At 59.8% G+C, this 24,142-nt stretch overlaps 2 protein-coding genes across 2 annotated transcripts in view; one reads left to right on the plus strand and one right to left on the minus strand.

Moving 5' to 3' along the window:
* The window catches only part of TSPEAR (thrombospondin-type laminin G domain and EAR repeats), a 68,915-nt gene extending 68,090 nt beyond the window's left edge, over window positions 1-825 (plus strand). Inside the window, exon 11 of the mRNA XM_012661528.1 lies at window positions 138-825. Coding sequence (XP_012516982.1) covers window positions 138-291 — 154 coding nt within the window. The 3' untranslated portion in view covers window positions 292-825. The remainder of the gene's footprint in view (window positions 1-137) is intronic.
* Window positions 826-15,590: 14,765 nt separating this feature from the next.
* Window positions 15,591-18,285, minus strand: LRRC3 (leucine rich repeat containing 3). Its single transcript, XM_012661536.1, has 2 exons — window positions 18,201-18,285; window positions 15,591-17,560 (listed from the first exon to the last, which is right to left on the minus strand). Exon 2 carries the CDS (start codon window positions 17,508-17,510, stop codon window positions 16,716-16,718), a length of 795 nt encoding a protein of 264 aa, XP_012516990.1. The 5' UTR covers window positions 17,511-17,560; window positions 18,201-18,285; the 3' UTR covers window positions 15,591-16,715.
* Window positions 18,286-24,142: the final 5,857 nt, after the last annotated feature.

Raw genomic sequence — 24,142 nt, forward strand, 5'->3', positions numbered from 1 at the left:
TCAAAGAGGGCCAAGAAATTTTTGAAAAGGAGGACTGGGGAAGGAGGGCCCGGCCAGCATGTACTAAGGGGCGTGATTTTTGCCAAATTGAACAAGTACGCAGGTGGAATTGAGGACGTCTGGTGCTGTGTCCGCAGGTGGCAGGGCTACGAGGGCTTCGTGGCGGTGCACAGCCTCCCCACCTTCGGCTGCAGGGACTGGGAGGCCTTCAACACCTCGGCCGGCTCCTACCTCATCTACTCCAGCGCCAAGGAGCCCCTGTCCAGGGTCCTGCGGCTGAGGACGCGCTGAGGGAGCGCGGGCTGCTGGGAACAGGGCGACAAGGCCGGGGAGGACCCCAATACTCCCAACCCAGGTGGCCTTGGACCCCCGGGCGCGCTGAGCCTGGGGCAGCCGGTGGGCAGCAGGCGGGGTCCAGGCAGGGCCGTCCGTGGCCCTTGGGCTGGTGGGACGCCCGTCCACCTCCGCGCCCTCTCCAAGTCGGGTTCGCCCGCCCTGGGCAGGTGGCTGTGCCAGAGCCTCGGGCCCGGTGACTGCCCGGCTGCCGCGTTCGGTGGCTCTGCGTCCTTCCGGCTGCAGACAGAGCCCGCCAGCCTGGCCAGCGCGGCGTCAGCAGGGATCTCACCCGAAGGGAAGAGTTTCCATAAAGTTTTACCTCAAAACAACGGAGCTCGGGCACACGTCCCCGTGGCGTCAGCCTTGGCCCAGCCGCTCGTGTCGTGGCGCCCAGGTGTGCGAGCAGGTGCACCGCTGGGAGACGCACCCACTGCCGCCTATTTATTGTGTCGTGTCTACACGGAAATATATTTATACGCTCTTTACAGAGCGCCACGGCTCCTTCGTGTTTCTCGTGGGGACTCCGCAATGACTCGTGAGCACAGTCCTGGTCACCAGCCCAGGCAGCAAGCCCACCTCCCCGCCCCCCACCTCCCTCCCAGCCTCAGTTTACCCATCAATGCATTAGGGGCAGGTCAGGAATCTCAAGCCTGGACATGGTATGTGTCCCTCCCCATGGCCCCACCCACGGGGACCTCTGGCCTTGGGCCCAGGCCACCTCCTGGTCCCTGCAGCTGACCTCATGAGTGACCATTGACACTCAGAATGCCCTCTTGGGCAAGCCCTTGCTGGCCCGTTCCCGTGTCTAATGCCCAGCCCTGCACCAGGCGCGAGGACTCCTGCCTGGCTGGGCAGCCCCCAGGCCCGATGAGACGACCCAGACCTGCAGGAGGAGGAGGGTGGGCAGCGCCACCGGGCAGGCCTCCAGGCAGAGGGTAGTGTCCCTGCCGGAAGCTAGGCTGGGAAGGCCCTGGGGGTGCACAGCCAGGAGACTGGGGAGACGGCCCTCCGCCCCATCCCGCACAGCGGCTTCGCGGGGCAGGCAGGGGAGGGTTTGCAGGGCAGCCAGGTGAGGCCGATTTCATTTCCCGTCCGGCCGCGAACGGAGGGCGAAGGCTGGAGGCGGGACAGGCTTCGCATGCTGCGACCTCGGGGCCCACACGTGGTTTCACGCTCGGCCGTTTCCATGTTGTTAATAAAACTCTCAGTCATCTGTGACCGCAGCCCGCAGCATTCTGCATCTCGGATTGCACGCGGGTACGTGGGTGCTCGTTTTATTATTCTTTAAACTCTTAAAAAACTAAACACTCTCTTGCGTATGTGATGCCTTCACAACTTATTAATAAGAGATTTGGAATAAGAGCACATTTGACAAATTAGAAAAACTTTATAGGCGATCAATCCACACACCTCCAGATAACTTATGTAATAGGCTACTCAAATACAAATGCTGAGAACCCAAAACGTGTAAGAAGAGTCGTGAGATTAAACGTGTCAGAAAATAGTGTTGTGTGTTAGCACCAGAAATTTCAGAGACGTGAACGAAGGGAAAGTTTCTAGGAAAGACCAGTGATCAAAATTGCCCGAAGCGGAAGTTAGAAAGCCCAGACAGGCCGCCGTGCAGGGAAAATGAAAACTTAGTTGTCAGATTACCTCCAAAACATACGTCAATGCTCGCATGATCATTTCAGCATTTTCAACACTTTGAAAAACACTGTTTTCTTGATAAACTCTTCATAGCAAGAAATGATGGGAAACTTCCTACTTCACCTTATAAAATAATCTGACTGCAAAATCTGAAAACTTCACACAAGGGAGGAAGTTTAAAAGCCAAACTCATTCAAACACATACATGCAAAAACCCGAAATGAAAACAATACCCAACAGGATCCTTCCATGAAAAAGAGAATCGCGGCTTGCCCCGCGGAGCACACCCAGGAGGCCAGGGGTGGCTGACGGGAGGGTTGTTCTCACCCTTCCCTCCGTCCGTCCCGCTGGAGATGCTGGGACGATGTCGCACGAACAGGGCTTGGTGACCCCGAGGTGCAGGGAAGTCGGCGTCGGCAGTGGGGACGTGGCTTGGGAGCGGGGTTGGACCCTTGAGAGGGAGGCTGGGCTACTTCAGGGAGGGGTTTGTTGTAGAGCGGCTGTCCTGCTGTCCACGGAGAGCCCGTCCCTGCTGTCCATGAGGGCGTGTCCCTGCTGTCCTGGGGTGCACGTGGCCTTGCCGACACTTGTCCCTCCAGCCCTCACCCTATCTCAGTGTCATCAGCAGCACTCGGGGTGGGGCAGGCTGACACTGGCTTCCAATGCTGGGCCCCGGAGTGGCCTAGACCAGCCTGGTCCACTAGGAAACTGCGTGTGAGACAGACGAGAGCCCAGCGCGGCGACCTCCGGGCGCGCCCTGCAGACTGTGCTCGGGGGCTGCGGTGACGCTGGGCTCTGCGGCGTCCAGGACGCATCCCGGAAGGTCCTTGACTCCTCTGCTCAAGAGTTGTCTGACATCACCGCCTGCCCCTGCCCCCCAGCCTCGCTGTCCCTGGTGTCTCCGGGCGGGTGGACTGTGGTAACGGCCCTGGATCTGCTGCCCCAGGAGGGTGGCCAAGGATACCAGGTAACATACAAGGTGCCTAATTAGATTCGAATCTCGGAAAAACAGTGAGTACTGCTTTTTAGTGTCGGTGTATCCCCAATATTACGTGGGACGTACTTAGACTGGCAGGGTGTTATCCGTCTGGAGCTCAGAGGTAACTGGCTGGCTTGGGTTTTTGTCAGCTCAGTCTCCCCACCCTACCTGAGGGATGTGGAGGACAGCCACGTCTCTTAGGGGCCACCTGGGGTTCCTGGCTTTACCGGGTTGTAGGAGAGCCCGTGTAGCCGGCAGGCACAGCGCCTAGGGAGGAAAGCAGCAGAGTAGGGCCCAGAGTGGCCCGTTGGGTGGCAGCCCCAGGGGGCAGTGGCTGGTCATCTTGGGGGTGACTCCACGGGCGGGACCCCCAGAAGCGCCCTCGGAGTCAGGGTAGCCACACCGGGGTAAGGGAAGGCCACCCAGGCTGGGAGCACGGTGGCCTGAGTGCCCGACCTGGTGTGTCAGTCAGGGGCGTTTGGATGAGATTAGTTTTCACACCTGTGGACTCCAGGTAAGGCCGAGGGTGGGCCTTGTCCAAGCCGTCTAAGGCCCGAAGAGAACAAAAAGCCCGCCCTCCCCGGGCAAGAGGGATTCCCCACGGGTGGCCTGTGGCCTTTGCCTGCGCTCCTGGGCTGCGAGTCGCCCACACGTGGGCCACGGTCGCCAGCCTCCACCGTCCCGCGGGCCGGTCCCACGGCGAGCTCCTCCCCCGACACTCGTCCTGTCAACTGTGCTTCTTGGAGGGCTCTGCGGGACACGGGCCCAGGCAGGCCAAGGGCCTCGCGCAGGAGTCTGGGGGCCTCCGGGTCAGTCCCCCCTGCCGAGTCCCCGCCTCTGAGCCTCTGTGGCCCCCGGGGGAGGGGTGAATCGGGCACTTTCCAGAATCCCGCTGTGTCCTGCCCTCCCGGAGCCCCGACCCCACACAGCCTCTCTCTGTGGAGAGACCTCGACGTGCTGGGGTGTCACTGGGTGTCCGGTGGCCCGGGCAGCTGAGCCACCCGCAAGAGGGCGCCGCAGAGGACAACTCACGCCCCGGCCTGTTCGCCCTCTCGGCTCCGTCCGCCATCGAAGGGCGCCCTGCTGCCGGCCGGACACACACAGGAGAAACCGAAACCTGTCATCAAGATTTTTTAAAATTCTGAATGCAAACCAGAGGGTGAAATGTAGAGAACTTCAAAATATTTACCTCTTTCCGAGATCGTGCTTCTGGCTTTTGTCTCTGTCGACACGCGTTTACAAGCGGCGTGCTTTTCCCTGTGAGTTTACGTGCGAGGAGCCGCGGCCGCATGCTCGGGATTCCTGGCGACCTCCTCATGGAACACTCCAGAGTTCGCTGGGCCGGGCCTCTTCCGTGAGTCCCTGGGAACCTCCGTCGGGGTCTTCGCAGCGAGCGCCGTGAGGACCTGCGCGCACAGCCGCCGCGGGGCGCTCCTTCGCGGCCGCCTTCCCGGACACGACTGGCCCTGGCCTCTGTTTCTGCCCCGTCCCCTCTCCCAGGCCTCCCTCCTGCAGCCTGGTGAGCGCAGGCCCCGGGCACAGCCCCGCCTGCTCCTGCGCCTCCCTCGTCACTGTCCCGCCAGGGCCGTAGGCGGACGATTGCCGAGGAAATAATTTTATTTTCACTGAGGTCACTGCTCACCAGGCTGAGACTGCTGCGTTTTTCCCTTAAGCTCCCCATGGCCAGCACACAGCTTTGCCCCCAACCACACACATGCACGCATACATGCACACATACACACATGCATATGCACACACACGCATACACATGCACGCACGCACACACATGCCTACATGCATACACACATGCGCACATGCATAAACATGCACAGACGCATGTGTGCATGCAGGTACACATATATGCACATGCACATACACAGATGTGGACACATACACACATGCACAAACACATACAAGGATGCATGTACGCATGCATACACACACGTACACATATACACATGCATGTGCATACATACATGCATACGTGCACACATACACAAACGTGTGTGCATACACATACACATGAACACACAAACACATACACACATGCATATACACATACATACACACATATACAAACACAAACACACGTGTTCCAGGTGCACCTGTGTCTTCCTTGTGTTGATGGGGCACCTGGTCCCACCCAGGAGCAAATCAGATCTGTCAACAACACAATTGCTGCGTGAAACAGCCCGGCTGTTACAGCCAAACACCACCTGGGGGCTTACGCAAGACACTCAGTTCTCCCGGATCTTGACGAGCTTCCTGGGGAGGCCTCTTTCCGGCTGGCGGACGCCATCGCCCTCACGCGGGGTTTCCAGGCTCCAGCACATCACTCTGGGGGACACAGGTCCGTCTTTATCGATGCCCAGCGAGGGTTTCTCCGTTAATGGAGAGCTGGTCTGGTATTCGGAGAGCCCTCGGCTAATCTGTCCCACCTGTGCCGTGGTCCTGCCAACCTGGGAATGAGCAAGGGCATCTCAGCAAGGCCTGCCAATTATTTTGTGATTTTAAAGTATTATTTTTAATTTGGGGCCCTTATCTTTGCTTATTTAATTTAATTTTGATTTAACTTTTATACTTTGAAATGCACGGTCTTCAGTGAGCCCAGTGAGCTTGCCAGCTGCGCACACCCACGTAGCTGTCCCTCGCGCAGGGTGAGGAGCATTTTCATCCCCCAGACAACTCCCTTGTCCCCATTCGAGTCACTTCCCAGCCCACCTGTCTGATTTCTGTCCCGGGCGAGTGTCATTCGGCTCCTGCTGTCCCGTGTTCCCCTCATCGGCACCATGGTGTGCGGGCCATCCCGCGGCTGTGCGTGTCGCAGTTTGCCCTCCGTGCTGTGGCGCAGCGTCCGATGGCGCGATCGCCCCATCACTCGGTCACCTGTTTTGCTGCCGGTCCCTTTCTGGGCTGTTTCCCGTTTGAGGCTGTTGCCAGTGGAGCTGTAAATGTCACTGAACACGTTTGGTGTGGAATTATGTTTTTATTTCTCTTGCTAAATATCGGGGGGCAGCACTCCTGGGTCATGGGTAGGTGGAGGTTTAGCTTTGTAACAAACTGCCTTCTCCAAAGCGGGGCATTTTGTGCCTTTATTCTCGTGGTAACGGAGCTAGCTCTCCAGCTGACACCAGCAACACATTGTGCATGGAACATTCAACCCCTCAGGTCATAAGCAGATGCCTGGTGTTGACACTGTCAAACACACGGCCCCGCAGTGCCGGCAGAGGCAGAGGGAGAGACCCCGCATGAGAGGGGAGGAGGCAGGGCAGGGAGGACTGTGCGCCGTCTGCTTACAGGACGAGGACGCAGGAGAGGACTGATCAGAAACCTACCGGACACGGTGAGAGAAGCCCGTGGGGTCACTCGACCAGCAGACGCCTGCAAGGAGACCCGGGCCCGGCTTCTCCTGCCTGTTTCCGTGGGGAACAGACCGCGCCACGTGCCGTGTCTACAGAGCCACGGGAGGGCCCGGTGTGACTTTTTACCTGAGAGCTCCGGAGGCCGAAGTCCCACCTGGCCTCGCCCAGCCAAGCCCGCTCCAGGGGAGACTCTGTCTCCCTGCCTTTCCCAGCCTGCTGAGGAACAGACACAATCCTACTCCCCAGCTGACCGAACAGGCCCCGCTTGGCCAAGGGGACCCCAGAGAAACCGTAAAGCCAAGTTCCCAGCCGGGACAGGACAAGCTGCCGCCTCGTTACAGCCGATACCCGCACCAGGCTCCTTCCCCTTGGCACGGCTGCGGCGCAGGCTCCCACCCACCCGGGCATTGCGGCCGGACCCCGCCGGTTCCATGGTGTCCGCATAGGGACCCTTAGAACAGGTGTCCAAATAGACAGAGGAGACACCGGAGCTCTCTCTGTCTCCACCCGCGCAGAGGGAGGAGCGTGTGGGGGCGCGGTGACAAGGTGACCGGCTGCAGGCGGGGAGGCCAGCCCTGCACACTCGGCCTCGGCGTCCAGCCTCTAGAACCGTGAGAAAAGGTGTTTCTGCCGTTTCCGCCACACAGTCTGCGGTCCTTTGTCACAGTGGCCCTCGCGGAATGCGGCCTCCTGCCCCGGGGGGCAGGACGGGACAGGGCCGTCCGGCTGTGCCCTCCAGCTGTCACCCGGCGTGGCGCCATCTGCAGAGCTCACCAGTCCTCGTGCGGGGAAAGCACCCAAAGCCACTCGCGCTCCCCACAAGTCGACTCTGGGACACCACAAAGTCAGGCTGCAGGACACAGATTTAAGCAAGTCTCCAAACTGGCATCCGAACAGTGTCAGAACTTCCCGCGTCAACGCGTAGTTTCTATGCGATTCCAGTCGAAATCTTGATGCGGCCCTTTTCGACGAGTGAGCCGTTCACAGGAGCCGCTGGGAGAATTAACAGGTGAAACTACTTTGTAAAAACAACAAGCGCGTGGCCTCCGGGGCTTAGAGTCTGCTAAAATTCTCAGCAAACAGATCAACCTGCGATTGGCACAATTCTTGGAAAAGTGAACGTTACAAATGTTGGAAATAAGATTCTAGAATAGAATGTTCTCGTTGGGGACAAACTTTTTACCGGTAAAACATACAACCTCATGTTGTTAAAAATCAAACAAGTGAAGCTGAGAAACCAGCACAAGTGGGCGACGCTCCTGGCGCGTCCAGGGCTTCACTGGTTCCTGGCGTTGGCGCTTCAGGCCCGCAGACGCGCCCACCAACGCCAACGCGCGGCCCCGGACGGCAGCGCAGGGCGCCACGGACAGCCCTCCGCGGAGCCCAGGCGTCGGAAACACACGTAACCTCAGGAAGTGACGCCACAGCCATCGAACGAATGTGACAACAGCAACAGAGCCCTGCTGGCATCCCCGGGGCCACCCTGGCAACAGAGGTGTCCCCTCCCCGGTCCTTGTCCCTGGGGATGCCGCACCTTGAGACAGAGCAGAATGTCTCTCTGGTGACGGGAACGCGATTGACTCCTTCGGAAAACCTCAGGCCTCGTCCCAGTTGCCGTGACGTCCAGAGGGGCAGGCTCTGAATCAAAGTGGCTTCTCGCAGGAGGCGCACAGGCCCCGGGCAGGTGCGGGACATTGGAGGGCCCGTCCCCAGCCTTTGATCCGGTCACCCCTGCCGGCGGCTACAGCGAAGCCCAGAGGTGCGGGAGCCTGCGGGGGCTGCGTCCAGCGGACCCAGGCAGAGCCGCCTGCGGCAGTGCCCACACCCCGTGTGGCCCCCATCCCGCCACCCTGGCCGGTGCCCAGCATGCCAGCTGCTCCCGTGAGGACGGGCTCCCTGCGGGGCCTGGCGGGACAGTGCCGGCAGCTGCGCCGGGAGCCCACGCCTGGGCCCACACCCTGAACCCAAGAGCCCCCAGGGCAAGTCCAGAGCACGGTGACTCTGCGCAGAGGCCCTCAGGGCCGTCACTGACCTGAAAGGCTGCAGGGGTCTGTGGTGGGGGAGATGGACGAAGCGGGAAGGGGCAGGCCTGGGCCTCGCTGGGCGCTTGGAGAGCGAGCTGGCGCAGCGTAGGACGTCTCAGTCCGCGTCTGAGTGTGATCTGAGCGCAGCGCCCGCCACAGCACAGCATGGGCGAACGTACCGTCACGTGTCACTAAATAGCGGCTCTTCTTCCTTGGGGACCTTCCCGGCTTGTCCGTTCTGACGCCGTGGCCCTGGCTGTGAGGCCTCCTGGGTAGCCATCCCCGTCTGCGTCCTCTGGTCCCCACCCCAGCCGGGCTCTCCCAGCTCACGTGACCTGGGAGGTCACCTAACCGCCCTGGGCTCCGTCCCCTCCACAAGGGCTGGCTGCCGACGTTGCCCCTGGAATCAGGGTCCTGACCGGGCTGCGCGGGGACAGCGCCGCCACTCTCCTTCTCGTCCCGGGCTCTTCCCCTTCCCCGTGTGTGCGGCTTCCCTGCAACATGAGCAGCCGGCCCCTCGTTAGGGAAGGCCCGCCGGGTGGGCCGTGCTGCCGCCCTCTACACAGAGCCCCGGGGAGCAGGGGGTCGGCCCCGCTAACCTGCAGCCAGACCCAAAGCCACACGTGGCCCCTTCTGATGGTGTCCTGGACGCCTGGCGCCTGCTCCCTCGGGCAGTGTCGTTGCCATGGTCACAGAGGCAGAGCCCTGCTCTGCCACACACTCAGGCGGTTCCTCCGTCTGGCGCTCAAAAGGGGACTCGGCTTTTTGTTGTGACAGCGCTCCAGGGCCGGGCTCAGGAGTGAGGCTTTGCGGCCCGGCCCCGGTGTGGGAGCCGCGGACTCCGCCCAGCTCCGCCCCAGACCAGCCACCTCTGAGCTGCGGCTCTCACCTGGACCTCGGGGTCTCGGGCGTCTCATCTGAAGGTAGAAACAGGCCGACCGCACCAGGCTGTCGTCACGACAGTGAACTGAGGTGCCCTCGAGAGCAAGGCTGGCCACGCGCCACCACCGCGGCTAACCCGCCCCAGCCCCCGAGGGTCGCTGCTGCGGTTCCCACTCCTGGTGCCAACGAGGCTGCGGGTTTTGCTGGCTTGGAGCTTCCTCAGCAGGCCCGTGTGGGGCGGCATGTGCCTGGCGTGTGTGCAGCAAGAGTGGACAGCTATGTGTGTACGTGTACGTGTGTGTGCGTGTGTGTGGCACGTACCTGAGCACAAGTGAGGGTCCCAGAAGCCAGTGGCACTGCCCCGCCCCGCGCCTCGGCCCCTCCTGCCCAGGCCGCCCTTCCGAGGGTCCTCTGGGGGGGACACTCCCGTCCCGTAGGAAAGGAGGAGAGGCGGACAGAGGTGATGTGAGCCTCCCAGGTCACCCGGCCCCAAGAACGAAGACTCAGTGACAGTCGAGGGCACCGCGGAGCGCGAGGGCCGCCTGCTCTGACCACTGCAGCTCTCACGGTGGGAGACGTGTCAGTGTCCTGTGGCTGCTATAACAAACTGTCACAAACTTGGTGGCCTCAACAACACACATTTATTGGTTCAGAATTCTGAGGTCAGAAGCCAGACACGGGTCTCACGGGGCTAAAACCGAGGTGCTGGCGGGGCTGTGCCTGCTGGACAAGACGAGCCGGGAGCACCGTGTTCCACCCCAGTGCCAGGAAGCCCCCAGGACATCCGGGCACGCCGGGGACTGGAGCCAGCGCGGAGAGGCCTCGTTAGGGACAGAACGGCTGTGGCCTGGGGCACAGGGGTGTGACATGGCTGGTCGCGGTCAGAGGGGCCAACTCCTTACTCTGAGAGTCGGTGAGTGACGGAAGCCGCGAGGACTCCTCCCACCGTCCCTGGAGGACGCAGAGCCGGCCTGGGTGGAGAGCGGCCTCTCGGGAGGGCTCCAGCTGACAGAGGACGAGGGGCCCCAGGACGGGACATCCCTTTCGAGGACCCCGTGAAGCAGCCCCAGGTGCCGGCCGGCTATGAGCGCCACAGGGACAGCCAGAAGACACGCGCGGATGGAAGCGCAGCCGGCGGGGCCCTGCGGGACCCAACCAGGAGCAAGCTCGACCCGCCACAGGGACGCGAAGGGAACCGGACGTGGTGAGGGGCCGACGGTCCTCGGGGAGCCCGTAACTTAGGGGATTCGAGAGACGCAGCGACCGATCGCATGGTCTGAGCTCCGGCAAGAGCCCGGTTCGAACCAGCTAGCTGAGCCGTGGGGGGACACAAGGGGACGGGGGCACTAGGCGGACGGTGTTGGGGAGCCGCCGGGCGTGGTTTCAGGGGCGGCGATGGCTCGGTTTGGTGGTTGTACGTTATACGCACACATACACAGATATTTAAGAGTCCCTGTATGTTAAAGGTTCTGTTGATATATTTACAGACGAGATTTCGTGAGGTCCAGGATTTGCCCCGGATATCTGCGGGGAGACGGCGGCCTGTGTCGGGACGAGACGCAGCTGTGCAGAGCTGGAGACCAGGGTGGGCGCCGGGGGCCCCGCAGCCCCTCCTCCTCCTGGGAACGGGCGGAAACTTCTGCCATCAACATTAGGATGCGGACGTTGGTAAGAGGTCACCAGTAAACAAACTGGTGCCCCCGTGCAACGCAATAGCACCCCCATAAGAAAGACAACGAGCGCTGTGAATTTTCCAGAAGCAGGTAAGACTGAACCGTGGCGTTCTGCTGGGATAAAACTGCCCCCCACGCAGAGAGGCCCCGCTGGGCCGGCAAGAGGGGAGCAAGGCCCTTCCCGAGAGGCTGACCAGGCTCTCCATGGCGGTCCATCCGCTCGGAAACGGCAGGGCCTGGCGACGCCACGGGAGGCTCCGCGGCAGGTGGGAGTCGCTGCAGGTGGAGGTGAGCTCTCCCCTCCCCCGCCCCAGGAGCGGGCCGGCAGGTGGGAGCACCCAGGCCTTCTGGAGGACACAGGTGGCTGGGCGGGGCAGCCGGGAGCAGCAGGGGTCCGGAGGACAGCAGGGGGAGGGCGAGGGCATGCTGGGGCCGGGGGGTGCGGCAGGGTTGTCGGGGCACCAGGCACGGAAGAAGGTGGGTCTAGTGAGCTGCAGCCCTGGCACTGGGAGGCGGCCACACGGAGAGCCCCGCAGTGGTTCGTGCGTGAACACCAATAGCCTCAGGGGCAGGAAGGCAGGGGTCTCTGTTGGTAGCATTTGCCGGTTTCCTTGCTGTCAACACTCCTGCCGTGGTCAACGTCAAACTACCATCATGGTGTCAACTGGCTCAAAAATTCCTAAAAATTTAACGATCAGTTGTCATGAGCTGGCTCAAGCCAGTCCAAGCCGGCTCTGCACCCCTGCGGGGCTGGCTCAGGATGGGTCCCTGCAGCTCTCAGGGGCTGCAGCGGCTGTGGACGCGCAGGCCCCTCTGCCTGCAGGGACGGGGCAGGTTCGAGGTTTGGGACAAGCTGCAGAGTTGCAGACAACAGAATCGTGCCTGCTGAGCAGAGCGAAAGATTTATCCGGTGTTCACAGAATGGCCGAGAGGACGACAGAATCGGACTTTAGACGGAGCTTCCAGGAGAGACAACACCAGACAGCGGCTGGGGAGCTGTCACGAGTCTGGAATATTCCGCCTGTCACCGTCTGGGCCAGCGGCACAGCTGCCTCACCCCCCAGGTGACTCGGCTCAGAACCAGGTCTCTGCCAGGGCGCCTGGCTGGGGCAGAAACCACAGGAGAAGCAGCGCAGGAGCCGGGAACAGGGAACAGGGTGCTGAGCCTGCGGCCCCGCGGACAGGTCGTGAGCCAGATGGGGCAGCACCACGCCCCTGCGCCCACCACGAGGATGGGCCGGGAGTGCCCAGGCCCCGGCCCCCCAGACGCTCAGTGTGCAGCGGAGGCCCCTGCCTCTTAGCGCCTGGCCACGCCTCCTGCTCTTCACTCCTGAGGCGGCCTCCTCGCACTTCCTGCCCAGGCTTTGGGGGCCCATCCCCTTGCTGACTGCCAGGAGCTGTCCAAGGTGGCCAGCCCCGCGCACACCGCACGTTTCGCAGCCCCCGGTGCGAAGGGAGCCACGCGGAACTGGACCTGAGAGGCCGGTGCCGGCCAGGCCCTGCCTTCAGCCCAGACCCGCCCCATCTCCCACCCGGTGACCTGGGCAGAGCCAGAGCCTCTTGGCCGCCTTCGGTGAAGGAAAACACAGCCGGACTCATGCCCACTCTCATGTCCAGTGAGAAGTGTCACCCGCCCTCCCCGCAGGCCGACTGTGGGCTCCGGCTCTGTGGCGGGAGGGGGTCCTCACTTTCCTCCTGCTCACGGCCGCTGCAGAGGAGGCTGCCCGTATCTTAGGGCCAGATTCCCGCCACCAGGGCCCTTCGCTGAGAGGAGCCACCTCACCCCCCATGCTGCCAGCACGCCGCTCCCCAACCCTCCACGCAACGGCCCTGGCAGCCTCCAGCACGCGCCCCTCCCATTGCCAGCCGGCTCAGGGGCCTGCACGGTGGTCCTGGTGCTCCCCCAGGGAGAGAGCTGGGAGGCTCTTTGTCCTCCCTGCCCTCTGTGGTCTCCCAGCCCAGGGACAGCCACTGGACATTCGGATGGTCCTGCTGGTGGCTAAGCCAGACTCTGGCCCATCTCCCTTGGCTGGACCACCCCAGGGCCCCGCTGCCTGCATCTGGGGGCCCCAAAGCCCAGACAGGAAGCCATGAGTGTGGGGAAGGGTCCTGGGCCCGGGCTCCTCTCCCAGGGCTGGGGCTGGGGTTGAGGTTAGGGTTGGAGTTACGCTAAGGGTGTATTGGGGTTGGGGTTAGGGTTATGTTTGGCATTGTGTTGAGTTTGGGGTTGTGGTTGGGGTTGCGGTTAGGTTGGGGTTGGGGTTGGGGTTAGGGTTATGTTTGGCATTCTGTTGAGTTTGGGGTTGGAGTTAGGGTTGGGGCTGGGGTTAGGGTTGGGGTTGGGGTTAGATTAGGGTTGGGGCTGGGGTTAGGGTTATGTTTGGCACTGTGTTGAGTTTGGGGTTGGGGTTAGGGTTGGGGCTGGGTTAGGGTTGGGGTTGGGGTTGGGGTTAGGGTTATGTTTGGCATTGTGTTGAGTTTGGGGTTGGAGTTAGGGTTGGGTGGGGCCGTGGTTCCCCTGATGCTTGTGGAGCACCCAGAGGTGAGGCTGCAGAATTGTGCCGCAGGAAGCTGAGCCTGGGCCCGGCCAAAGGGGCGGGGAGATACTGGTTGCCCAGTGGCCAGAGGGTACCACAGGCCTCTCGCCGCCCCTCACCTCCTTCTGGCCTTGAAATTGCCTGAAGCCTCCCCAGAAACATGATCCCTCCCTACTCTCCACTCTTGGGAAGTGGGGGAGTCCCAGCCACAGACCCTGAGCTGGGGCTGCCCCAAGGTCCGTCCGCAGGCTCCCTCTCCTCCTCCCGTGAGGGCCCCGGGGCATCCCACCCCGATCCCAGACCTGTGACTTGCGGCCCTCCGTGGCAAAGGGGCTTTGCAGATGTGGTCAGCCCCCATCAGGCGCTGACCTCTGTGCTCCTGAAGCTCCTATGAGGGCCCCTTATCTGAATGGCAACGAGCCCAGGGCCACCCACGTCCCATGAGGCTGGGACCTCCACTGAGACATCCCCTTTGTCACATGCTCATCACCGTCTCTGGACGTCAAGCTGGGGCAGGGCTGTCCCAATGGCTGCTGAAGATCTAGAAGCCCCCGTCAGGCAGTGCAGGGTGGGGGCAGGGGCTGAGTCAGCCCGAGGGCCCATGGGGGGCGGCGTGTCCAGGGCGTCTCTGCTCCCGTGTGGGCTGCAAGGAAGGGCGGGGCCGGGCCCAGGCAGGACGTCACCTCACGGGGGCTCCACTGCCCTCCTCAGCAAGCCTCCCGCATGGGTCCTAGGCCGCTCGGGGGTGGGGCCCCAGGAGGGGAGGGGCGGGGGCAGGGAGGGGACAGATGCACCCAGGAGGGTATCGCTGAGGATTCCGGACACCAGGGAGGGGGCTCCAGTGAGCAGGAAGGAGCTTCCGGGGTCCCAGAGTGTCGAGGGCTCTGTCTGTGGTCCTCCTTAGAGGGTAGGTGCTTTCCCCGGGTCCTCGGAGTACCCAGAAAGGCCAGGAAGGTGGCAGCTTAGGGACTGGCTCGAGAGAGGGAGAGGGAGAGGAGCCTTCCGGCATCCTCTGGGTCCTCGCCCACGCGTGGGAGTCCGGGGGGGCAGGGGAAGGAGCCCCCCACGCTGCCCAGGCCCCGCCCGAAGAGCCCTGTTCGGGTGGGATCTGGGCTCTGGGCCAATTCTGGGGAAAGAGCAAATGAAGGGTCCCTGGCAGCAGGGAAGGGCCCCCCAAAGTGCCAGGCGAGCCTGGCGGCACCCCCAGGACACAGAGGCAGAGGCAGAACCCCGCTTTCCATGCCTGGGCCTTGGTCCACACTCTCCCGCAGACCTAGGTTCATGTCTGCCAGGCAAATCCTCCGGGCCGCAAGCTCCTGCATTTATCAAAGGAGTCCGCGCCCCTTTGCGCCCACAGAGAGCCAGTGACGCGCCTGGCCCCCAACACACATCCTTAGCGTGAGCTTTCGAGGCTCTTTGCCCTGGGCAGAAACCCCACAGCCCAGGGCCAACTGCTCTGTCGGCACCTATTTCCTCTGAACATTGGACCTCGACACCCCGCCACGTGCTGACCCCATCTGTGCCACGTGGGCCACGCTGGCGCCATGCAGCACCCCTGCACCCTAGCGTGCCACTTGGTTCTAGTTCTCACTGGAAGCGCAATCGTTCCTGCCGGTTTCTGTACGGGTCGACGTCCCCCAAGCACCGCGTCACCCGGGCAGTGTGGCAGGAGGGCAGGTGAGCAGGGTGTGGACCCTGCCTCTGCGTGCACTGGGCACGTCTTCCCGCCGGCTCCTTGTCTGGACAGTGGGCAGTGACACCCACAAACCCTCTACGCCGCAGATGGCCCCTCAATGCACCCTGCACGTGCTGGCCCTGGACAGCTGCCTGCACACGCCACCCCCTGTGGACGCGGGCGCGGGAGGGTATCTGGAATCCGTTGGCTGTTTCTTTCTAATGCACCGTGACTGAAAAACGAGGACTTTGTTCCAACGAGCATTTCCAGTCTCTGCTGCAGCACGGCGGACAGGTCTGACCCTGCGAGCGCTACACCTCGGAACCAGCGTGCGGCTGAGCTGTCAGAACACAGCAAGCCTTGAGGATGGGGCACGCTGGCCCCAGGCACAAGCTCTCGCTCCCGCTTCAAGACATGTGACGCTTTCCAAACACAGATTTACCCTTGATTTGTAATCATTTTTAAGCATCTGCTCAATGAAGCATCTATACTTTTTAAGTCCATAAACAATTTACACTTATCACTTATTTGCCCCCCCAAAATATATTCAAAGTAATTTAAAAATAAACACTCATACAAAAAGGCAGTAAGAAGTGAAATTAGAAATCAGAATCACATAGGTGGAGGTGATGTCCACCCAGAGCATGAAGTAATATGGATAATAAAATCAGCACTGAATTTTCTCTGAGATTCCTGGCAGCAGAGGTGAAAAGAGAGTTTCTGGTGCTGGAGCAGAGGAAGCATCCCGTTGGGTGGCCTTGAAACATCGAACATCAGTCCTCCCATCCTTAGCAAAGGAGCCGCTTTAGGTATCAGAGAGTAGAAAAGCAAGGCACAGTAGCGACCCCAGGGGGTGGCCTTCTGAGACAGGGTCAGCAGGGGAGGCAGGAAGCGGGCGGGACCACGTCTGTCTGACTGCCGACACTGCCCCTCGGGGGTCTACGCTGGACCTTTCCCAGGTTTCTTTCCAGGTTTTTTCCCTTCTCGCTAGACTGAAATTTTGGCACGAGGATTACTCTAAACGAAATCTGAGACTAGACGAGATGTTGAGCGGTCAGTCTGAGCCGCACGTTCCACGTAGCTCTCTAGAAAACCTGCTCTCTGTGACTTTGCTCCTGGAAAGGGGCTTGTGTTCAGATGCTCTGGGGAAGCGCAAGGTAAACAAAGGAAGCCAGTGCCCCAGCAGGGGACGTGGCAACGAAGACGCATCTGAGCCCCCGCGTGGGCTCTCACGCTCGCGGAGCGCACGCTCCTCTCTGACCGCGTCCGCGTCCCACGGGCTCCACGTGGGGGAGGCCGCAACGCAGAAGGAACACGGAATGTCACGATGGGCCCGCGGGGTTGCCGTCCCAACGGGATCCTTTCCCGACTGCGCCGTTGTGGGCAAGTCAGTCCACGTCTCTAAGCTTCGGTCTCCTTGTCCGCCCAGGGTCCCGTGGTGAAGCTGCCTGGCTTGAGGGCGCTGCCGTGAGGAAACGCAACACGTGAAAGCTCTGTACAAAGTGGCCGCGACCACCCGCCTCAAGGGGGAGCGAAGCCTCAGGCAGACTCCACCTGCTCCCAAAGCCACGGTGGCCACGCGGTCCGCCTGGAGCAGGCGCTAGGGCACCGGGCTGACGGGGTCCTTAGGGACGGGGGCGCTGGGCAGGGACTTGAGATACTCCAGGTGCCGCCTGGCATCCTCCTGGTTGTGGCGCACATAGTACACCACGTAGGCAATGACCATGGCGAACCAGCCGAACATGGTGACCAGCATGGCCACATCGGTGGTCTTGTGGTGGACGCTGCAGAAGCTGACGCCCGAGTCCAGCGCCTGGACCAGAGGCTTCCCCACGAACTCCTCCTGCACGGCCGTGTGGCAGGCGATCTCGTCCACCGAGTCGGGGTCCAGCTTCAGCTCCCACAGGGCCTCCTGCAGGGCGCACTCGCAGTGCAGCGGGTTGTGGGACAGGCGTATCTTGGCACTGAGCTTGCCCAGGGCGTCCTTCGGAATCCTCCGGATGCGATTGTGGGACAGGTCCAGCAGCCGCAGGGCCCCAGCCAGGCCCGAGAAGGCAGTGGGGCCGATGGTCTCGATGAGGTTCTGCGACAGGTCCAGCTCTCTCAGCTGGGTCAGGTGCTGGAAGGCTCCGTTGGGGACGTGGGAGATTTTGTTGGCGTCCAGTTTCAGCAGCACGGTGTCTGTGGGGATGTCCTTGGGGACCTCCTGGAGGCCCCTAGCGCTGCAGAGGACAGCCACAGCCCCAGCGCGGTCGGGACACCAGCAGGGCTGCGGGCAGGAGGCGCCCAAGTGCAGGCAGAGGAGGAGGAAGAGGCAAGACCCTCGGGTGGAGACCAGCAGGGGCGAGGGGCTCTGCCAGCCCGCCGTGGCCATCCTGACGCGGCCTGGGCACATATGGTGCTCCCCTTCCCTCCGTCCGGGAGAAGCTTTCTCTGCTCTCGGCTCTGAAAGGAAGCAGGAACAGAGTGGGCAGGGGAGGAGGGGTCAGCGTTGTCCACCGGGGGTGTCCAGCTGGCACCCTCACGCTGTGACCGTGGGGGACCTTGCATGCGCACGGAAGGGCCTGGGGCAGGGATCACACCTCCTCAAACACACCTGCCCTGGAACCATTTCTGCAGACGCCCCTGCGGCCACGGCAGCTCTAATGCTGAGGACAGCTGCCCGCTCGCGGAGGACAGGCGCTCAGTGGCCAGAGGACCCCTCGCAAGGGCAGGGCCAAGGCCGGGACCGGCCGGGACCCCCCAGCTCCTCAGGGCTGGAGACCCCAGGCCGGCTGGGCGCAGGGCCGGGTGGGCGCGGCGCCGGGGGCCGCTCTGCCCGTCCGCTCCGCACCCCTTGACCACCACGACAGATGAAGCTCTGCTCCCGTCCCTAAAAGGACAGTCGCGCACCGGCCCGCCTTTCACCCCAGCTGTCTGAGCAGCGAGGAGAACCGGAGACCCAGCCCTGTGCGCGCGGCCGCGCTGGGCGTGGAGTGGCGGGGCCGCGCGCGGGGCCCGCGGGGCTCGGACCCGGACCCGGACCGCACTGGGGGGTGGGGGGCCAGGGGTAGGGTCCGCGCTCCCGGGGCGGGAGGGGCTGTACCTGCGCGGTCGACGCTGCTCCGCGCGCTGCTCTCGGCCTCTCGGAGCCCGTGAGCCCTGGCGACTCCCCGCGCGGCCGCCCGCGCCCCCGCGGCCCCGCCACCCGCGCCCGCGCCCGTGCCCGCTCGCCGGGAGGCCGCGCTCTGCCTGTGCCGCCGGGGCGGGGCGGGGCCGGAGCGGGGCGGGGCCTGACGGTGAGGGGCGGGGCCAGGGTGGGAGGGGCCTGCGGGAAGGCTGGGGTCGGGGGCCCTGGGCGGGGCCTGAGTTAGAGGAGGGGCGTGGCCCCAGGGGCGAGGGCGGGGCTTTCAGGTGCTACGGGGCCGGCATGCGGCACCGAGACCAGGCGGGGCCGTGCGAGCCGCGGGCGGGGCCGTGGGCGGAGCTGCAGGTGGGCGGGGCCTCCCACCAGGGTTCCCGGGCCCCTTCCTGCTCACGGCCCCGCCCAGCAGCTGTGTCCGAGGTCCGTGCGTGTGGGCCTCCTGAGGAGGACAGGGAATGCCGGGGGGTGGGGGTGGCATTTGAGCTGAACCCAAGCCTCCCCAGGTTCCTTTAAAGTAGCCTTATTGTGGATTAATTGATAGACGATGAACCGCATATTTAAATTTATACGTTTGGATATTTGCATACACCTGCGAAACCATCGCGGCAGTCAAGATAGTAAATGCCCCAAAGTCTCCCCCTGTCCTCCCTGCCTTCCCTCCCCTCACCAGGCAAGCCCTGATCTGCTTTCTGTCACTACAGATCGGTTTGCATTTCCTGTTTTATACAAATGGGATTATACATTCGTACCTTCTGGTCTCTTCTTTCAGCATAATTAGTTGATAGTTGGGGCTCGCCCGTGTTGATGGGTTACCAGTAGGTATTCCTTTTAGTGCTGCGTAGTGCTGGTTGCACAAAAACACCACAGTTTGTACATCATTCACCTGTTTATCCGCCTTTGGGTTGTTTCCAGTTTGGGGCTCTTAGAGATAAAGCTGGTGTGATCTGTGCACAAGCCTTAGGACAATGGCTTCTATTTCTCTGGGTAAACCCCTAGGAGTGAGGTGGCTGGGTCGTATGGTAGCTGGAGTTAAGCTGTTCAGAAACGGACAAAGTGATTGCACCATTTTACATTTCCACCAATGGCGTACGCTCCATGTCCTCACCAACACTTGGTGGGGCCCGTCTTTTTAATTTCAGATGTTCTGGTGAGTGGCAGTGATAGCTGGGATTGTGGCCGTGATCTGCAGCTCCCTGGTGGCTAATTGTATTGCTCACCTTTCATCTGTTTACTTGTCTTCTGCAGGGCAGTGTTCTGTCAAAATCTTTTACCCACTTTTAACTGGGTTGTTTTCTTACTATTGAGTTTTGAGAGCTGTTTGTGTATTCTAGATACAATTCCTTTATCAGATATGTGATTTGTAAACATTTTCTCTGAGTCTATAAATTGTCTTTTCATTCTCTTAACAGTTTTTCAAAGAGCAGAAGTTTTTAATTTTGAGAAGCCAAATTTATCAATTTTTTCTTTGATGGATTGTGCTTTTGGTGCTACATGTAAGAAATCTTTGCCTAACCCAAAGTCACAGGTTTACATTTGGGTCCGTTATCCATTTTGAGTAATTTGGGCATGTGGTGTGAGGTATGACTCAGTTTACTTTTGTGTATTTGGATAATCAGTTTTTTAGAGCTGTTCATTGAGAGGCTGTCCTTTTTCTAGCTTGCCGGGAGTTTTTATCAGGAATATAAGTTGGATTTTGTTTTCTCCACATCTATTGAGAATCTCTTTTTTTTTGGTCTGTTAATATGATAGATTATATTGATTGACTTTCAAGTATGAAATCAGCTTGTATTTTGAGGCTGAATCCCACTTGGTCATGATGTATTGTCATTTTTATACGTGGTGAATTATTTAATGAATATTCAACGGCTGAGGTTATGTTTTTATTGAATGCTGCTAGTTTGTATCATTCAAGGAAATGTCCATTTCATCTAAGTTGTTGAATTTATCTGCATAAAGTTGTTCATAATATTCCCTCATTATCCTTTTACTATCTACAGAGCACGAAGTGACATCACTTCTCTTGTTCCTGATGTGGATAATTTCTCTTTCTTTTCTGTCACTGATCAGTCAGATTAGAAGGTTATTAATTTTATTGACTTTCTGAAAGAGCCAGCTTTTGGTTTCATTGATTGTTTCACTTTTTTTATTGATGAGTTGCACTCTGATCTTTATTCTTTCTTTTGCTTTGATTGGGTTTAACTTTCTCTCTTTTGGTTTCTTAAAGTGGAAGCTGGGGCCACTGATTTGCAACCTTTTTCTTTTTAGTGCAGGCATTTTAGTACTTTAAATCTCTGTCTCCCTCCAGCTTTAACCACATCCCGGAAATTTTGACATGTTATAACTTTGTTTTCATTAAGTTTAAAATAATTTATAATTTCCCTTTTGATTTCTTTTTTGACCTCTGAGTTCAGAAGTATGTCATTTCGTTTGAAGATATTTGGAGATTTTTCCGGAGGTTTTTCTGTGTTTGGTTATTAATCTAAACCATTGTTGTCAGAGGACATATTCTATATGTTTTAGATCCTTCTAAATTTATCGATAGTCATTTTCTGGCCCAGAATAGGGTTGATGACTGCCGCATGTGAGCCTGAACGTGGGTCCTGTCTGTCAGTGGAGTGCGCTGTAGGTGTCAGTGAGGTCAAGGTGGCCGATCGTGTTACTTGCGTGCTGTGTTATTATGGACTTTGTCTACTTGCTCTATTAATTATTGAGCGGGTGTGTCGCAATCTCTGGCTGCAGTTGTGGACCTGTCTGTGCCCGCAGCTGTATCGGTTTGTGCTTCGTGCATGTTGAGACCCTGCATCCAGATTACTAGGTGCTCTTGGTTAACTGACTCCTTTATCATTAGGAAATGACCCTCCTTTTCCCAAGACGCTGTGACCTGAAGTCTATGCTATCTGACATGAACGTAGCCACTCCAGCTTTCTGTTGATGAGGTCGGCACGAGATATCCTCTTGCGTCCTTTCACTTTCAACCTAGAGCGTTAAAACTACTTACAGCCGTTCCCTCCAGGGTTCCGCAGTGTCAAAGTCTCCCTCCGTGTGTGTATCAGCTCCCAAGGGAAAGAGGATGACTTTTCAGTGGAGAAACCACCCGTCGATGTGACAGGGTTAGGATCATCGGTGACTGGACAGACTGACATCGTGTACCCGTGACATGGGACACTGGGAAGGACACGTCCCTTCTGTGCCATTCCCACAAGCGAGGCTCACCTCATTTGCGCACACAGACACCCCGAACTGGAAGCTTACAAGGTGACTGGGCAGTGGTACCAAAGCAAAAAGAGCGTGGAACGCAAGACAAGGCTGCGTAACTGTCACGGACCGGAAGAGACTAAGGAGAAGCAGCAGCTGCGTGCACGTGCGGTCCCGGCACAAAGAACGTCAGTGGGGACTGGTGAGCCTGACTGAGGTCGGCGGTCGCGGTCGTGTGACTGACGGTGCCTTCCTGGCTTTGATCACTCACCCTGGAGGTGGTGATGGCTCCGCTCGGGCTCGAGTGTGTCCTCGTGCAATCTCTTCCCTTTCCGTCCCATCTGGCCTTCATTCCTGTGTCCCCCAACACAGCACGGCAGGTGTGGCACGAGCACCCCGCAGCGGGACACGCCCCCCTTCCTGACTTCAAGCTGTCGCTGTCATACCTCGTACTCACACGCGTGTAATAAACCCCACAACACAGTATCATTACTTTTGCTCTAAACACTCATTTATCTTTCACAGAGGTTAAAATAATACGAGCTGGGAAGCTGGTGTGTTAAAGATTGAAGAGATGCCGAAGCCTGGCCCGAACAGGGAATATTTTTAATATTTAAATCAAACAAATTAATGCACTTACCACCTAAAACTACAATGCAGACACGGATGAAGCCACAGACATTACGCAGAGTGACAGAGGCCAGACACTCAGAGCACAGGCTGGCAGTCCCGTTTTAGGAAGCTCAAGAGCAGGCGGGACGCGTGGACCGGGAGGGGTCCGAGGTTTGGAAGTGTTCTGGGCCTCGGTCCGGGAGCTGGCTGCTAACGTAAGTGAAACCTCATGGCCGCTCACACTCAAGTCCCGTGCACGTGACCCAGTGCCGGTTACGCCTACGTAAAAAAACACAGCGACGTGCGGCATGTTGCGAGTCACAGGCAATTTCGGACTACAGGGGCTAAGAGCGTGTGCATCAGTCGTGTCGCGCACGCGTGTAAAGTCGCTTGGTGAGCGTTGACTTTGGGTCCCCTCAGCTCCGCCCGTGGGGCCTGCCCCTCTCGGGATGCTGCCGGGGTCTCCCAGGGAAAGCCCGGCTCGCTGCCCACTCTGGAACTCAGCCTGTGCTCCCAGAAACACCAGAAACCGTCTCATGCTGCCCTGGCCCCGTGGTCTGACCACTGTGGCCTCCCTTCCGGCTGTAGCCGGCTCAGGGCTAATCCTCTCCCTCCCTTCTCCTCCCGGAACCCAGGCCTCCTGGTCTGGGATAAAACGCAGCAGCGGCTCCAGCCGGTTAATGGGTCCCGGACAGGAAGGCTGTGTGGCTGCGAGGTCTGAGTGCGTCTGGCGGTCTCTCTGGGGATCGGCGTGGCGGAGCCAGGTGGTGGGGGCAGCATCCACAAGGCCGGGATGAAATCAGGGAAATGACTAAGACGTCCCCGGGGAGGCCAGACGCTGCTCTCCCACACTTGGGAAGCCGGGGCCGAAGCGGCCGTCCGGGAGTGTGCTGGCTGCCCTGCCACCCTCTGGGGCCCTCTGTCGCCCAACTCCACGTGGTCCCACGGCCAGCCCCTGCCCCTCACCCAGCCCGGGGACCCTCGCACAGAGCCCCAGGCCTGCAGGCCGGCAGGGGGCGCACCATGGAGAGCCGCCAGGGGCAACCGCGCCCTCCGGAGAGCTCCACAGTGGCTGCTGCCTCTCAGCAAATTGGTCCCAGCAGCTTTGGGCAGACGCTCCCTGGATTCCTGGATCTCCCTGGATTCCTGGATTGCTCTGCCTAACTTTGAAAACCTGCACTGGAAAACCAGAAGGAAGGCCGGGCAATGGTTCCCTCTGTGAACTAAAATAAAATCTAACTCCCTCCACCAGCCAACTGAATGGACCCCGTCTTGGCCAAGGGCACCCCAGAAACACTGAGGTGCCGGCCATGAGGGGCAGGGAGGTCAGACACGCCTCGTCACGCCCTCCTGTTTGGAGTTACTCTTTGTAACGATAAGATGCTAAATCATTAACGGGCCTAGGCCACGCAGGACAAAGGTTAAACCGCACCTGCCGGCCATCAGTGTGCTTAGCAGACCACTCGAGTCCAGTGTACGTCTGGCGGCTTGTCTCCGATGAGAGACCTCCTCATCTAACTGACAACATTCCAAGCCTTTAGACAAAGATCACTCCTTTAACCAATTGCAAATCAAAGAATCTTTAAACCACCTATAACTTGTGAGCTCCCCCCTTTGAGATGGCCCATCTTTTCGGGCCAGTGTGTGCCTTCCATGTATTGATTTATGGCTCTACCCGTAACCCCTGTCTCCCTAAATGCATAAAACCAAACTGTGACCCAGCCACGGCGAGTCCCCCTGCTCAAGGCTTCTTGGGCGTGGCTCTCGGGGCCATGGTAGCACATATTCGGCTCAGAATAAACCTCTTTAAATTGTTTTACAGAATTTAGGTTCTTTTCTGTTGACACCTCCTGGGCCTCCGAGCGGGGCATGAGCAGCCAGCCGGTCCTTCCGCAGAGCCCCCCAGCGACCGAGCCACCGCCCCTCCCCCAGCTTTCGGGAGCCCGGCCCAGGGAACCTCGTGTGTTCAGCCCTCTCCCCACCCCCACCCCGGGTCTCTCGGGCTTCCTTCTGCTCCAGGTTGTCCAAGTTTGGTCTATTTTGTTGACATTTTCCAACAACTGCTTTTTGAATATATTTATCATGCTAATTCTTTA

Source organism: Propithecus coquereli, unplaced genomic scaffold (assembly GCF_000956105.1).
Source record: "Propithecus coquereli isolate 6110/MARCELLA unplaced genomic scaffold, Pcoq_1.0 Scaffold717, whole genome shotgun sequence".
Taxonomy (NCBI): Eukaryota; Metazoa; Chordata; class Mammalia; order Primates; family Indriidae; genus Propithecus; species Propithecus coquereli.

Bases quoted from the DNA above. Each gene is read 5' to 3' on its own strand.
- LRRC3 (XM_012661536.1), bottom strand. From the start codon at position 17,510: ATGTGCCCAGGCCGCGTCAGGATGGCCACGGCGGGCTGGCAGAGCCCC.